At 39.9% G+C, this 17,255-nt stretch overlaps 1 protein-coding gene across 2 annotated transcripts in view; it reads right to left on the reverse strand.

Moving 5' to 3' along the window:
- Window positions 1-17,255, reverse strand: part of LOC100649175 (ankyrin repeat and SAM domain-containing protein 1A) — an 83,327-nt gene that overhangs the window by 46,065 nt on the left and 20,007 nt on the right. For both annotated transcript variants that reach the window (XM_012309477.3, XM_012309476.3), the window contains exons 6-10: window positions 14,757-14,983; window positions 13,828-14,044; window positions 9,744-10,020; window positions 7,163-7,846; window positions 1,506-1,680 (exon numbers count right to left, since the gene is read on the reverse strand). In XM_012309477.3, the coding sequence (XP_012164867.1) occupies window positions 1,506-1,680; window positions 7,163-7,846; window positions 9,744-10,020; window positions 13,828-14,044; window positions 14,757-14,983 (1,580 nt within the window). The remainder of the gene's footprint in view (window positions 1-1,505; window positions 1,681-7,162; window positions 7,847-9,743; window positions 10,021-13,827; window positions 14,045-14,756; window positions 14,984-17,255) is intronic.

Genomic DNA, 17,255 nt, shown 5'->3' on the forward strand with positions numbered 1-17,255 from the left:
GAATTGAAATCGAAATCGAAACGATCGATTTTCTTGCGAACGTTTCGAAATATTTGCGTAAACGATATATCTCTACGCGTGGATACAAATCTTCTTTCACGGTGTATCTTTACACGTTGACACATTTACTCAGGGTGACGTCATCGTGTTCCCGGCGCATCGCAAACAACCACCAAATGGAAATATTGGCTCAGCGTTCGATAAACCGGTATAAAATACGAAAATACGACAACCATATATTCGCGACAATGCAAAAATACGAGTCAGAAAAAAAGGAAATGGAAAGAAAGACGGAGAAAGGTAAAAACTATACAATTGGTGGCTCACAAAACTGGTATAATACTAAAGATTGAACCTTTCGGATCGCCATGTTATATTAAAAGAAAAAAAGCCATGACAGTCGAAAAGTCCTGTTGTTGTTCCACCTATAGTACACGAAATCGTAGAAACAAAAGCACGATGTAAATATAATCGATCGATCGACGTGAAACAACAATCGCGAACGATGTTGTCCTGATACGTAGAACGTTTCGACGAATCAAATGTTACAAAATATTTCGTACGAAAATCATCGTCATGACTCTCTTACGCAATTAAGCTAATATTATCAGCGAAACTTTACAAGCTACGAGTTATAAATGTAAATTATTAATGTTAATAAATTCTCTTACATGGCAATGACAAATTTAAATAATAAAATAGATAAAGTTCTATTTTATATGAATTTTATAAGTTAAAATTATAAAAATTGCTTTGTGAACAAAGTAATCAATAATCTAAATCTAATCTAAACTTGTTTGTCGACTCGCTGATGTCATTAACCCTTCGTAGACAAGCTGGTTCGCTTGTGCTCACAGCGATATTTCCCTTCTAAGCCTTATTATTTTCAAACGCCCTTTAACTCTTATGTAGACGATCAAAATACTGTGATTAATCAACTTAAAACTTTTCCATAAATTTCGATATTTTTGCATAGAAATAAGAATAACCAAAGAATGGAGATATGCAGCATTTTACAATACCTTTGCTGGAAGGTAGAAATTTATTCAAATAATAAAATAGAAAAGTATGTCCAAGTAACCGAAGATTGCCCAGACTATGGTTGAACATTTTGCACTGAAAAACTGACTGTATAATGTAATTTCAAATTTTTCGTAAGTCCGTGTACAACACTAAAAGAACTGGATATAAAAGATCAGCTTGTTTATGCAGGATTAATTATTGAATTATTCTGCAGGAGAGCCAATGAGTTACTAACTTTCGTGAATCGAAATACGCATTTCGATGGTTTTTGTGTTTATATATGTATATGTATATATATATTTATATATTGGTTAGTGATATTTCACTGGTTTCCCCCGGGGATGACGATTGCCGGAATGGCGATCATCGTCAGGCAGACGGTCAAAATAAGAAGAAACAAAGACGTAACACAACGATTATGCATGTACACGTGGGCAGAAAGAAGCGTCATGCGGTGCAGCCAAGCGTGCGATGCTGTTTACCTGCGAACGGCACATCCCCGAAGTATTCCTCGACATTGTCCGTCGACATGCTCTTGTCGGACAGAGACACGCTCGATAACGATCCGCTGCTAGCGTCCAGGGAGCCGCCGGCCGGAAACTGCAATAAATCCTCGTCGGTTTCCGTTTCCATGTCGCGGGACCGCCGTTTGTATACCTGCCAACAAATAACACCCAGGTATATGCATTTTTCATTGCTGTTTTTCCTCTTTTTTTCTTCAAAGGTGACTCCCGATGAAATCCATTATGGACACATTTTAATGGATGGCCAGATTTTATTGGGTCTCCGATATTAATATTTTTACAACCTGTGAGTTTAGTAGTTTATCCAATTTCTTCTGGTTTTAGGATATGGACAATCGTATTTAATGGATAAGATAGTCTACGGATGTTTATCCAAGGTATCCAAATGCAATTAGGAATTGATATTGTATTAAGAGATCGAAATACGTTGTTTTATTATTCGTAGCTTCTTGTTACTTTTGGAGAAAAAGTTGCATTTTACAGCGATAAAATTATTCTTCTGCGAAAATTATGACATCGTTGATGTTTATTTTCGGATGTTCTCTTCCGCATTTTGTAATTTAATAATTTAAATAATAAAGTAAGCGGAAATCTAAAATTATAACGTAAGAAGAATACTTTGAGCAAATGAATAGTCACTTCTCATTAAGATTTCAGTTTAAAAAAACAGTTTAGTTCTAACCAAATAATTCTGACAAACTGGTTTATCCAAGTAGTTTAATTTCCTTTTTTTTTTTTTTTGTTTAATATTTACATAAAAACGTTGAGCAGGGAAATTGCCCCATACAATTGAAAATTAAATGATATATACACCGAAAGTTAACTATTTAAAAATAACGGTAAAAACGTGATTGTCAAATATTTAGATTATATTTAGTTTTCCCACTTTTTCCGCCTATTTCCAAGCACGCCCGCTTTTTTTTACTAGTAATACAGACTCGAATTGCTTAAAAAAAAAAAAAAAAAAAGGGATTAGAAATGACATTTCGTGCGGTAACGTTTACGAGCAGGCGCCCAGATTCATCTCTGAGCGTTGCACACGCGTCGAAAACATGCTGGTGCAGACCAAATAAAAAACGATTCCAATCCGATAGAAATCTATTGGGACGGATCACTTGATACGATTATACACAATAAACGTTATAAAATATGAATCGGGTAAATAAATCTCGCCAGGGATGTATTTGTATCCATAAAGCTTCGACCCGTAATTTAAACCATTGCCACACGTGTACGGTTATTAAAATTTCGATTTACCGAATCAAAAATATATCGTCGTCATTTGCCCCGAATTAACGCTCTGAATAAATGTTGAATGTTATAACAATAATAAAAGTCATCGAGTTCGTGTAAATATGTCGTCCAATTTTATAACTTTCAAATTAGTGGGAAACTTGGTCCAGCGAAAACTGTTGACATAAAACTGTATTACAAAATATACACATAAAAAACTCTGTTTTTACATCTTCAATGGAGCGTTTCTTTCCCTTTTTGGAAAAACTGAAATATCAAATAAAAATACTAATCATCGTTTACATATTATAAACAGTGCTTAACATAGTCTTATTGAATACAATATTCAGATTTATTAATATAAACGATTGATAATCGATTGTCCAAATACCTTTTGATTGCGATAAATACTTTGTATCCTCTACGTACATCCTCAAATTTGCTTCAATTTTTATTAGTAATGATAAATTAATAAATGTCGTGTTCATGTCTGTTATATTTCATAAATAATAATAAAAGTAATAAAAATAATACAGACGTAAGATATTTTTACAGCCACCAAACGTGCAAATACTCCCACGATATACTATAAATACAGACGTAAATACAAACTCTTGAGAAAAATCGTTTTACCATGAAGAAGGTGCACGTATCGCGAGCAGTTCATCCATAAAGAAACTCAAAGGTGGTAAGCGCGAACGAGATAAGATTCCCTCGCGTCACGGATCGCCGTTTTAACGCAATTAAAATTTGACGCCAGCAGAGACGACAGACGGTCAGACAGACAGACAGGCAAGCAGACAGACACGGGCGGTCGCATCTCGTGGTGTACGCATGGTATACATGCGGAAAGCGTCGCTACAAATTCGTAGATTTCTCGTCGTCGTCATGACGCAAGGAGAGAACGAGCGTTCGCGAGGAGAAGTCAGACAGGCATAGAAGCTGAGGGCTTCATTATTCAAAGGGTGTCGGCGTCTTGCATTCTGCCGCTCTGCTGGATCCGCGGAAGTTGACGGGTGTGAAGCAACCATCCGTGAGCAGTTCCTCCACCTCCTTCTCTTCCTTCGCCAAGCTTCAGGCGCGCCGCCACACGCTTCCTCTTTTCCATGATTCCTCCTCGACTCGATATGTCATTGATTCACACCGAAAAGATCGCTGACATTCGTTCCTGAACAACTTCGACGTAGCCCATATATTTTACGTTCTTTTTATCTCTTCTATCTTTTATTTAGTTAAATTCCGGTGTAGGCAATTTTGATCTTCGAATCGTTGACATTCGTTCATGAACAAGTCCGACTTTATATGTTCCTTTTATTTCTTATTTATTTCATATTTTTATTTTAAAGGTTTATTTCGATGTACGATTTTAACAAATCGTTGAGATTTTCGTTTGCGAACGACTTTGACGCGATCAATTTTTTCTTTCACACTTTTTCTCTTATTTTAGAGGCGTTCTATTATAGGAAATGTTAACTCTTAAAACACTGGTATTTTCGTTTGTGAACGATCTTCACATGGTCGATTTTTTATTATACTTACATTTTATTCTCTTTTATTTATTTATTTTAAAGATGTTTTAACGTAAGGAATCTTTAAATCGCCGATATAATGTATTTTCCCTTATTGGAAAAGAGAAGATCCGATACATAAAGTGAGTAAAAATTTGATCTTTGAGTGACCAATTTCATTCGCCATGGATTGATCATTAAAGGAATACGAAGCCGAGTAAACATTACATGCAGTAGATAGTTTCTGTTTCCTGTATAACCAAGGTACCTTTACCACTATACCGCTCGAGGAGACGAGTAAATTGTGCCGAAACATCGGCTGTGTCTCGTCCGGGTTGATGAGATTTACGAGCGTCAATCGAAATCGAGGTTGACTCGTTATCGCCAGTCGCGACTCCGTGACTTGCCAATTACCGTCCCGCTAGATTGCCAGATCTATACACATACAGACATCCCGTTCAACGAAATTGCACATTGTAACTTCGTTTCCCCGTTTCGCATGTAACCTAATCCAAGCCCCTAACCCCTTTTCTTACATTTAGTTCTACAAATGGATCTACAAATAAGTTCTTCAACAAAGACTTTATTTTCTCACGTTTCATACATATCTACAGAAAAATATATTTTTTTATAACGTAAATGTATCTTAACAAATCATAAAATTATCTAGAATAATTTCTTTAAAAAGAGACAGAGTGCTAAAAAATATCATATTTTCCTTTTACCAAATTGATCCCGGTAATACTTAACTCTTGATTAACATTGTTATATATTAGATGATCACTCGTTTGACATAGGTCATCTAATTTTACAATCTATAAGATTGATTTATACCTATTTCATATATAAATATAGCACTAAACGATAGAAAAGGTGCAAATTGACACGTAGTACTCTAAACATAGGTAATTTACCCTAAAACTGCAAATCGCTTATAGCTTAATAATACCAGTTGAAATTTAAATACTTATTCCTCTTCCTTTATTTATATTAATACCTTTATACGCAGCAGAGCAACTTGTAATCCTAAACTCGAGTCTAACTTTTACAATAAACTCTTAAACAATTCAACAGAAACTTAACAAACTTACGTATCTTAAATATACCTACGCTTGTCGATATAACTGATTACTTATCCAAATGTTCCTCGAATCGATCCACGGAAAGAACCAGGCGTCTGTACACACGCGACAGAGAGGAGAAAATCTGGTAAAAACCATACGCGACATCGTATCCGTGAAGATCCTGAAGCACTAACTACTCGATATCCCTGAAGCGGAGGTAACCGTACATGCCGGCAGCCAAAGCGTCTTGCCTTCATCCGGCTCCTTTCGCTGAAGGATATATTCACTGTACGATATTTCGTGAAGCATGTATAACCGCTGAAAGACACGGATTGCGAACGCACATAGCAGTCAGCGGAAAGGAACCAGCGAGAAAGGACAGGCGTTGGGGTAGCGAGAGCGAATTGGAGTGGGTGCTGAAGAAGGATGCAAGGAACACATAGTTGGTAGACGGTATGGGAAGAGAGGACGCGTGTGCTACACAGAAAATACGATGGTTCGAATCACGAGATGGCGCACCTGTAGAGGGTACGAGATAGATGAGAAACGAGGGAGAAATAGAGGCACACGGTGGATGTTGTGTAGATATCCATTCGCGGCGGATGGGAAGCGAACGTAGTCAGTCTCACAGCAGAACGATCACAGGATGACGCGGCAAACGGCGAGAAACGAGCGATACAGGCAGCATAGAGCGACAGAGAACTCGGCCTCCTTGCAAATCGCATCACAGATCAAACACGGCTTGTATATTAAACGTAACCTGCTATAAAGCGTCCTGCCAACTGCTTATCTACTGTCCACGTTCCAGGACCGTCCCTCGATCTTAAGAACACTTACTGAGCGGTATTTTTCACGATATCCTTGCAGCAATTGACACGATGCAATCGCTGTGACATCGTTATTCGTCTGTCTCGATGAATAATAAATGATTTTAAATATGCTACCGTTTACGAGACCAGCATTGCGGACCAGTACTTTCGCGACCAGATACGTTGGCTACGTTTGACATCCCGACATGTGTTACAAGGTACATATACACGCGCCGGTCCTTAGTCGCAGCCAAGGATGCAAGATTGAACGCCCGCGAACGCACGCTCCAGTGGAGATCATGTGGCGAATCGCGAAGACGTTTGTACCGCGTCAGCCGCTTAAGATCTACTGGGAGACTGCGATTTGCATGCGATTCCAGAGATAAATGTATCGCTGTTGAGGCAAAGGCTTGGCAGATAACGTGGGTTTTTGAGATGTTATGGATCGATAATTCTAGGAATGTTTCGTGAGAGTTGGCTTGATCGAAATGGTTTGATAAATGTAATAACGTAGATACGCGAATTCTACGTCTTTTACGGGTTTTTACATTAAACGTTAGATTAGCTTTGGTAAGGATAATGTTTGATATTAATCTTGACATTGTGTTTATGAGAACCTTTAGGCTATGAACGATGTTTGCTAATTTGCTAATGGCAAAAGTAACTTACCAAAAATTCCACCTCACCAAAAATTCGCACGTCACACAAATACTGCACAGAGCTAGAAAGAAGCGCCTTCGAAGGAAAGTGGATCTAATCGGTTATTTCCGATAGATCCAACACAATCATAAACTTTTAGCCAAGAATGTCGCATCTACAAATGAAACCTCATCACGTGACAGTGAACAAAAGAACACTTCGCTTCTTTTTGATTCTGCAGTACATAAACATAGGCGACAAACCGACCAAAACCTCCAAATGAGAAGCTTGAAAGTTAAACCAACAGAAGCAAACCACCCAAAATCACCCACCAATAAATCCACAAAATAAATCCAACTCACCTGACTCAAAGGACGAATCCTTTCGTGAATCGACTTCTCGGCCTGCATTGCAGAAGGTGGCGGATGATCAGGCGTCGGTGGCTGAACATAGTGCGTTGGACTGGTGGGCAGCATCATTTGTACTCGTTTCAGGCGCTTGTCAGTTGCTTCGCGACCTTCTGGCGTAGAATGTTCGTCGATAGCGTCGCGCTTGTCGTCCAGAAGACTCTCCTGGGAAGACTTGAGCGTGAGGAACGCGTTCGACACAAACATCGGTTCCTGGACGAACGAATCGGTCTCGCTGCATGGCGATTTGTCTGCGCAAGGACTACTCTCCGGTTCATAATTCTCGAACGCGTGTCTACGTAATTTTCGTCGAGGGTTCAACGTCTTGATCGGTCTGTTCTCGTAGATGGAAGTTATGGCAACCGGTTCTACGTTAGTTTCGCGTCTTTCTTCGCCATCCGGCACGCGAGACTTCATTTCCACGTATTGGTCCACGCTTCTGGTCACGTGACGCAATTGTTCACGGCGTTTTTGTAACTGCTCCAAGTCGATATGGCTGCGGGCGCCGCTGCGCGCCATGAATAAATACTCGTAGTTGCTCGGGCCCAGAGAACAGTCCGCTGATAAAGACATCTGGGTCTGCAAGTGCGTCGGTGAGACGGAGAGATTGCGTCTGGGTGGTTTTTTCGGTGGAGTTGGCTGGAATAAGATATATTCCTGCTAATTCTACGCTTGAGGATGTGTTAATATATTTCGCGCTGAGAAAATAGATTTTTCAGGAAATTTTGAACGAAAGTTAGAAAAATTTAGTAAAAGGAGACAAATGTAAAATTCTGCATATTTCAGTTTTGTTGTGTCTAATTGCCTGTTTAAATAACGTTTATAAAAATATGTATTGGAGAATTTGATGAATTAGAGAACAGTCAGGGGATGCAGACAGCATGAATCAGACGATATTATAGAGAAATAGTAGCTATCGTATGTGAGGAATAAATAATTAGTTAGATAAATTAAATACAAGTTTGATATATTCCAAAACAACGAAATATTAAAGCAGCTCCAAAAGAATAGTTTTTGACAACAATTTAGATATAGTAGCTACTTAAATCTTAACTGATAATATTGATAACTATATCTTAGTTGAATATAAAATATTAGCACTTAGACAACAACTGACGCAAAATACGGAAATAAAGAATACAGTATCAATTAAGAATTAGGATTAACAACGATGAAAATGGAGCCTTTTCCATCTATAAAAACACTTCAATGTTAAGAGAAGTTTGACTACTAACAAACGTTCGCATATCTTTTGAAAGTAATATTCGATCGGCATTTTTTTTCACGAAGTAACCTCGTTCGAAGGAAAAATGTGTAGCCAGCGTCAAGCTGTCATGCCGGGCCAATTAACTTGCGATCAATTTGTCCACGTTAACGAACTGTAAGACGCAGAGATGATTCATTGCCGGTTCTTCGCGCAGTAAAAAAAGCTTCAATCTCGAACAAGTGGGAAAAAATAGGGAAGAAGGATGCTTGAGAAAAAAACAATTCACTGTACAAATTGAGATTCTGCTAATAACATTGAAATTAACAATCGACCGGTATTTAAAGAAAGGGAAGGAGAACAAGAAAATGTCAATATGAAACTTATAAAAATTCCAAATACGATACAATTTTATAATACGACATGGCAATGTAAACATAAGAAATTGATATTGATTTACATAATTTTTAAATCTACGTAAGTTAATGTTAATACCATTACGTATAGTACAACAACAATTTTATTATAAAATTATTTGTACAGGATATAATCAAAATAAGCGACATTGATATCGTGTTCTACTAAAGATAAGTTCATTCTTCCTTCTCCAAACAATTATTCTTTTTTTAGTTAGAAATAAGTAATTGTAGTATTTGAGATAGAATAATAACGTATATTACGATAAATTAATCTCTGCCTGAAAGTTCGATAGGCAAAGAATTCTCATATTTATTCTTATGAAGCTTATATCTCTAAACTAACAAGTTCTTTCCCTTTTCAAACAAAATACTGTCCCTTGACTATCACGTAACACAAAAATCAGAAAACCAACGGAAATAGACTTATCATATTTTTTCTCCTATAATCTTCAGACGTGATCGCTACTCTTACGAAATTCCAATGCAAACAACAAAATTTCTTATATCTGAGGAAGAATCTCTTTCCTAAATATATGTTACAGTTCTTTTTCTTAAACTATTCAGTATCTTCTAGGTTCTTTAACAAAGATTAAGATTTGCACATAAAAATTAAAGAATCACAGCAAAGTTAAAAACAAAATACAATACCAAAGTTCAATATCACCTACTTTACTTACATCTTGTATATATATTATCAAGAATAATAATATATACCAATAATATCACCAAAAATGAATGTAAAAATGTTATTAAATACTTCATACATTTCCTTATCAAAGGCACGATACGTCGGATCAGTTACTAGAGTGAAAGATTTCGCTTCGAACGAGTATACTTTTTGCGACATCGTACAACTCCTCACCGAGTCATAGACGAGATGTCGAGACGAAAAGGGGAATCGGGGTATTCTTACCGAGACTTTACTGTTGGAGGCGGGGCTGTGAAGAGAACTGGACAAGGGTGCCATTGGCAAGTAAATCCCGGCAGCGCTGGAATCGTTGGGCAAACAACGCCGGTCCCGTGGGCTCGGTCCACCGACGCTCGAGGACGAGGAAACGCTCAATTGATCCGACTCCCTGCCACCCCCGTATCCCGTGGGTAATGTCAAGGACAGATCCTCCGACACGAAGCTACCCTCCATTGTTCCACGAGGTACCGGCGGCGTTTGGTACAATCCGTTGTCAGAACCCCTGCGCAACCAAACTCAACGTCTCAGCGGGACCAACTCACCATTAACTTGGAATTGCTAATGGTTTACTTCATCGAACAAATTCACTTTTTGTTTTTTAATTTGTTTCGTTCTTTGTTTGTTCGTTTGTGTATGACAAAGTAGATTAGGATAAATATCATGCAGTAGCGCTTTGGACGATTGACACTGTAATATGTTATGGTTTTAAAGGACTGCTCTTTGGATTATGAAATATTTAACGATGAAGATTTTGTTTAATTTCTCGATGATAGAAGATGATTGTTATGATTCTTGTTGTATGGTGCAGTTTGATTAGATACAATTGAAAACAGCATTATTTATATGTTAATTCGTTTGGAAATTATTCTACCCTTTAACGATTTACGCGTGAACATGTTTTTACCGATGCTTTGAACTTTATATTTAATATGAAATTCAAATATTAAACTAAATTAATTATATTTAAAATCAAACAGCAAATAATCCAGAAAATACACATAACGCTGTAAAATTACGAAAAACCCATCACCGTGAGATCAATTTCCAAGCAAACATACAATTCGTCTAGCACTTTCCGCAACAACTTTTGCAAGATTTTCCAATTCCAATTTTCCCTATACTTTGCCTATTTACGCGTCACAAATATCCAATATGAATTACAAAAACGCAACAGGTTGCAGCGTCGTAAAATTCACCGCAGTGTATCTTCGACAGACAATCGAATAGAGAATCGATTTCAGTGCAGGAGAATCGAAAGCGCTAGCATTGTGCTGGAGAACGTTTGCATGTCATTACCGTGTGATGTCGCGCTGTGCTATTGGTATTCTGTCGGTGATAGTGTTTTGTGGTTTGTCGTCGGGAGTTTGATCGGAACTTTCGAGAGTATTTATCGAGTTCAGAGTGTCGGACATGGACATAAAGACGCTGTCGAAGACGGAACTGGGGTCGGAGTCCTCTGTCTGCTGGAGGGTCCTCCGTACTCCGTTCACAGGTTCCCCATATTCCTCGTTTTCACTGAAATTTCGCAATCCATCCGGTATCGTAAGATTTGAACGCAGTTTACAACGACTCCACTATCGTAGCATACTGAAAAGCGAAGCAGTGCAGCCGGCGTTCCACCGATCAAGCGAATACACAGCAGAACAGCCATTTTAAGAATACATCGCTTTCGAGTTTTTATTCTTTCGAACTGTACGTTATTAGTTTTATCGTTGTATATTTCTTTACTTGAAGATTGTAATTAAATATAGGAAGTTTTTTATTGTTTTTATCTTTTTAAATTTAATATTACGATTGAATGTTTAGTACGTACATTAAAGATAACTTGATGGGCTAGTTGAGATAATTGTAAAATATTGCTGTATTAAATAGTTAATATATCGTTATTTAAATAGTTCATATGTTTCAAATAGCTAAATCACTATACAACGATTCAATTAATTCTTTGTTATGTTCTGAAAAAGATGTACCACACGTTTGAAGGTTTTAATTGTGATTCAAGTTCTTCGGTTGAGTTGAATGGATGTTTGACCAAAAAAAGGCTGAGATCTACTTGTGCCATTCATAAATCGCTAATAGCGCCAAACATTCCCATCAATGACATTTATCTTCCTAGTTAACATCTTTTTAAAAACACGTCTTCGATACGAATACGACACGCCACTTTTTCTCCATCTTTAGTTTTCTCAAAGAAACTATGCTATCGAAGAATCGCCCAGGAAACCTTCGTTACGGCGATCTTCCACAATTAAGCGTACTAGACGCGAAGAGGCGCGGATACAATGGCCAGTGCTCGTTCATTGGTCAAACTAACGAATGGCACACGACTCCGAGTATCATCATCTTTCCTCTCGACAATGCGTAAGTTGAAGCGGAGACGTCCGCGGGCGAGTGTCGACTTTTTAATGAGGCCACGTAGGCGAGGTCGGAGGCGAGCAGAGAAACGAGAAAGAGAGAAGCAGGAGGACCACACCGGCGTGGCGCGCCGCTAGGCAGAACAGGGGAACAGAGGAGTGGAAGCAAGCGAAGCCAGAGGTGAATGAAGAGCCGGCGAACCGCGGTTGGAGGCCATGCCCATAGGACGAGGGAGAGAGCAATGGTTATTAGTTTTATGCTGAGACGGGCTAACATTTACATTGTTTAACGTGATGGATTCATCTCGAGGCGGCCGAGCCACGGCTGCCGACGTCAAACATTGACGGTGGAGGTGCGGAAAGCTCTGGTACCGCTCGTTTTCCCCTTGCTCCTCTTCTCGTCTTTCGTTTCTCCACTCGCCGTCTCCCTTTTTCCCTCTGACAGTTTCTCGGTCGACCTCGGTCCTCTTTCTCTGCCTAGTCAGGCCAACCGCGTTTAGCAGCTGCCAGTAGCACCAACAGAGAGAGGAGAGAGGAGAGAGAGAGAGAGAGAGAGCAGAAGAGAAAGAAAGTGGGAACGAGAGTACCAATGGGGTATACGGCGGGGGTGACCCAGGGGTGAACGAGGCGGTCGGACTCACCATCGCCTGCCTACATCAGGAAAATTAAACCAAGCCAAGCGGTGCTTAACGCGCTGGGGCTACACGCGGCCGCGCCACCTCCTCCAACCTCTTCTCCTCCACCTCTACTTTCAGCTTCCCTTTTCGGTCCGAGAACCTTTCCTCCTCTGCTCTCCTACCCCATCCAACGTCCTCTCTTCCTGACCACCCTCACAACCTAACCCTCTCCTCCCCTTCTCGTATGCCTGTGCTCGGTGCAACCAGCATCGGTACTAAAACGATACCAGCGACGCCGCTAACCATCATCCGAGCACTCGCTGCTCGCCACTCGTTCATTCACTCCGTGTGCCCAGGTCCACGTCTATGCTTTTGTTTACACGACATCTCCTATATTAAAGCAGCCACGGCTATGCGCCCATCTATACTAAATATCCGCCCTTTTTAGAAAATATTACCGGGGCCTCTCCGCTCTTATCCGATGCACCGACGCGATATTCTTTTCTCTCTCCCCGACCAAGATGACGCCTGATGAACACAAATACTCGGGGAACAGGTAGAGCTCAGTAGAATTGTTCTTTTCCTCCGGGTTCTTTTCTTTCTTTTTTCTGTTTGTTTGTTGGGTTGTTTCTTTTCTTTTCTAGGCTGCTTTTCCTCGCTGGAAGAGATCGTTGCATGGAACGCAAAATGCGAATAGCGTGTACCGATGCGTTCTTGTCGGAGATGGCGATGGCTCGTCACGATCGAACAAACCGGTGTTTCGCATCAGTGGAACGGATCTCGGTTGGTTATTGTTAGTCATCTCTTTTTGTCGGAATGAATATTCGCGAGATAAGTTGCGTTTGTTTATCGTTTTCTTGTTGTAGTTATCTTGAAAATGATAATTTTACCAGGAAGTCTATCATTGAGTCAAATGAAATTGTTCAGTGAAATTTTCGACGTTTTCCCTATAGTTCTTATTCGTTTGAAATTAAAACAATTATAAAGTACAATAAAGTATAAAATATTCTATCTAACGATCTGATATAATATAAACCTTGAAAATTGCGATATTATCAAGTCTTCTTTAAATCTCCTTATGCACATCTCAATTTCTTCTCTTTACATTCTCCGAACCCGCGAATCGCTTAAATGTCCTTAACTATAAATCAACACGACGACTCGTTCCATTGGCAATGCTTATCGTAGCTTGAAGCGCAGAGCGCAGTAACGCATAACATGTAGAGTCACAAGAAAGTTTTACGATCGTAGAAGGGTCAGGAAAAAAAAATGAAACATCGAAAGCGACGACAGGCACGAATCAGTGTGAAAATAGGGGAAAAAAGATTGGATACTCACAAAGACATAACGGAAGTGCCGGAAACGCGGCGATCGTCGTCTCGAGGCTTATGATAGAACTGCCATTGAGTGGGCGATGTCCCTTCCGCCGGAGAAAGATCATCCCCTGGGCGAACGTTTTCGTAAGGGCTACCCAATGAATCGTTCCCCTGGACCGGAATGGGTGGCAAGTTCTCGCTGTCTGCGTCGCTTTCCACACCAGAGGAAGACCTGTGCCCTGTTCCCAAAGTTTCATCAGTGAATTTTATTCATTTTACAGTACGCTTTAGTTAAAACTTTATGAGTTACAGAAACGATTTACTAATGAGTCAAAATAACCCAACTAATCTTTGTTATACGCTAATAAATAATTTTCGTATAATATCTAATTTTATATTGCAAACTAGCCAACAGTCCTTATATCAAATTGACAAATATGTATGTAATACGGACCACTTGAATCATTTCGTCCAATTCATCGTAATTTGTCCAACCTATATTCACATCCTTTTACGTCGCCAATATTTACAATACAATTTCGCTATCAATACGCAATTAAGAACCATCGCTTTAATCATTAACCAAACACAACGCGAATTACCGCTTAACAAACAATCGTCGATCAACGATACAAAATCAAACTGGAATCGCGGATATTGCAAACAGAACAATATCAAACTTTCATCAGAGGATCATCGTTAACAAGATTTAACGTGCTATCGCGTTAAATCTTGTCACACGAAGTTCGATCATGCAAATATTTTGAAAATCGACGGGAACAGGCTTATCGGAGCCAGTTTATCGCTGCCTACTTGTAAGCAATGATTGACAACGGCAAGAAAAAACACTTTTTTTCTCCCGAGACATGTCTCGTTAATTGCACAGCTCGTTTACTCGGGATATCGCGTCGAGGCGGGAGAAAAAAAACCAGCGTCGCAGCGGATACGCACTTTTTATCACCGCGGTGATGTCCTGAGTGACGTGTGGTGGGAACTGTCCCAGAAGATCGAGCACCGTGTTCTGTCGCGAGTCCCGGATGCCCAGGTCTACACCTCGGTCCAGAAGCGCTCGCACGACTTCCATCTTGCCGCATAGCGCCGCCTCGTGCATCGCGGTCCCAGCGGACGTCCTCGTGTTTACGTCCACGCCTGCTGCCAACAACACTTCCACCACAGCTCTGAAAACAACATTTAGGTACTTTTTTTTATCTCTAGGCTCAATTACAGTCTGTTTTTGTAAAAGAATCAAATTGGTAGATGACTGTTTTCTTGGAATGAAATATGAAAAAAATGATCAAAGTTTGTGAGCATCGTAGATAAATGTAATTGTACAACATGATATAAGAATGGATATAACGTATTTATTTCCCTTCCATAAGCCACATAAGAGATATTCAAATAAATGATAAAATAATAATGTGCATCTCTAATCTGCATCAAACTCTGGAAAACCTAATTGAATTAATCTATTTCTATTTCGACCTTCGTTTCCATTAAGAATGAATCAATATGCATGCCACAAATTTGAGATTTACTGTCGTATAAATGAATCGACTCTATCTTATTTCAATAAACTCTCCAGAAATATTATCGATCTCCTCATCCATTAATCATACACGAGCCAATGGCACGCTCCTCCATAAACGTCATTCCGTTAATAGCTTAAACCTTTCACGCAGAACCTCCCCTAAAATTAACAAACCAAATTAGTAGAAGCTATCCTCGAATTCCCTTTAGCCGCGAATATATCATCGGCCGTTGAAATGTACCGAAGCGGAACCGGATGGAAACCGGTGATCGAGGAACGGTTCTCGAGGGCAGAGAGAGGATCCGTGGCTCCGCGGATCACTGGCGTCAGCTGAAAGTGGCCCGCTTGCACGCATTTCCCATTTCGACGCGATACCAGCAGCAGCGTGTAGCACGAAACCCAGATTTCGTTTTGTATCTGTCGGCTGGTGTGCACCGACTGCAGTGACCGCAGCCATCCGTCGCATATAGGATTCGTGGCTGGGAATCGGATTCACGTGCACCTATGTTGTTATTACCGTGCCATAGGGGTATTTGTATACTGGCTTACCAAGAGCACCGATATTGAATCCGATAATAGACATTACTCCCAGCCCCCGGAATCCCTCCCTCGTCCCTTCCACACCGAAAACCTCCCCCTGGTTGTGTTTCTCTTTCGCCTACACACGTCCTCTCCCTTTTGGTCCCGCTATGGGCTCTGGCTCTGTCTATCGCCGCCCACGCATCCAACAGATCCGCCAAATATCGCGGCGGGGCGCGTGAAACGCGTGCGTGAACGCAATCATCGCAGTGTGCATCGAGTACACAAGCGAATCCTGGCCTACGTTTCGACGTGACCGGCTAGCTACGTGTGTACACTTTGGTCTTGCGCGCGTACACAACGCCGAGAACGAGCGTACACGATCGAGTTCCGCACACCGGGATACCGTAGTTTCGCGCCTGTCCAAACAGTCAAAATGCCGGTACACACACCCGAGGACCCGGTATGCTGTTTGACCGTGGAGATTGTTCACCGGAGACCAGCCAGATTTTCCAACCTAATCAGCGCGACGAGATCCGATCGAATCGCGTGAAACTTTATTCGGGGTACTGACACGGGAACGTGGCTGTGGAGCTAGCTGGTTCTTCTCAGTCAGATGAATTTCGTTTTGATGAATTTGGTATTTGGAGTTAAGTAATATTGTAGATTAGGTAATATTGTAGTTTTTAGACTTTAATTCGATAAATAGGGAATTCTCGCAAGTTAATGTTTGCAAGTGAATATTCTTGGTATTTCACGTAGGTGATATAATGAAGGGTAAGAATAAGAAATAAAGCGACAAAGTGGTTGGAAAGAAAAAGTACAATATTATATTACACATAATATAATAAAGTACGATACTTCGATATCACTTGGAAATTGAAAGAATATTTTAGGTCGCGTAGCGTAAGATAATAGATCCATTCGTTCGTTAAAGGGACCTGGAGTAACTAACTCGACCAATCATTGTAAACATCGATTAAATAACAATTTTACACTAACAAAGGAGTCGCAGGTTACTTAAATTCAAGCAACTCGACCAATCTGCACGAGACTTAGCAACAACTTATCATAAAATGACTTTTCAGCTAAAATACTTTTATTTAAATTATGCATAGCAAAATTATTTTTTCTTTTTTTTAAATATTTATTGTGGAAAATTAAAACAAATGAAATATTATTTTCGCTGGTATGATAAATTTACGCTCAGCTTCTCTTACATACAGGGTGTATAATTGTATATGAATAAATATTCAAAACGTGGACATGAAAAGCGGGAGAAGAAACATTTATCTAATGGTAGTCAGGGCGACGTCACGTCTACCTAGTGACAGCTGATGACCGCTCGCGCCAGCGAAGTCACGCATACGTGACAACGTTAAAATGTTAAATAGTGGAATACA

The sequence above is a fragment of the Bombus terrestris genome, chromosome 6 (genome assembly GCF_910591885.1).
Source record: "Bombus terrestris chromosome 6, iyBomTerr1.2, whole genome shotgun sequence".
Classification (NCBI taxonomy): domain Eukaryota; kingdom Metazoa; phylum Arthropoda; class Insecta; order Hymenoptera; family Apidae; genus Bombus; species Bombus terrestris.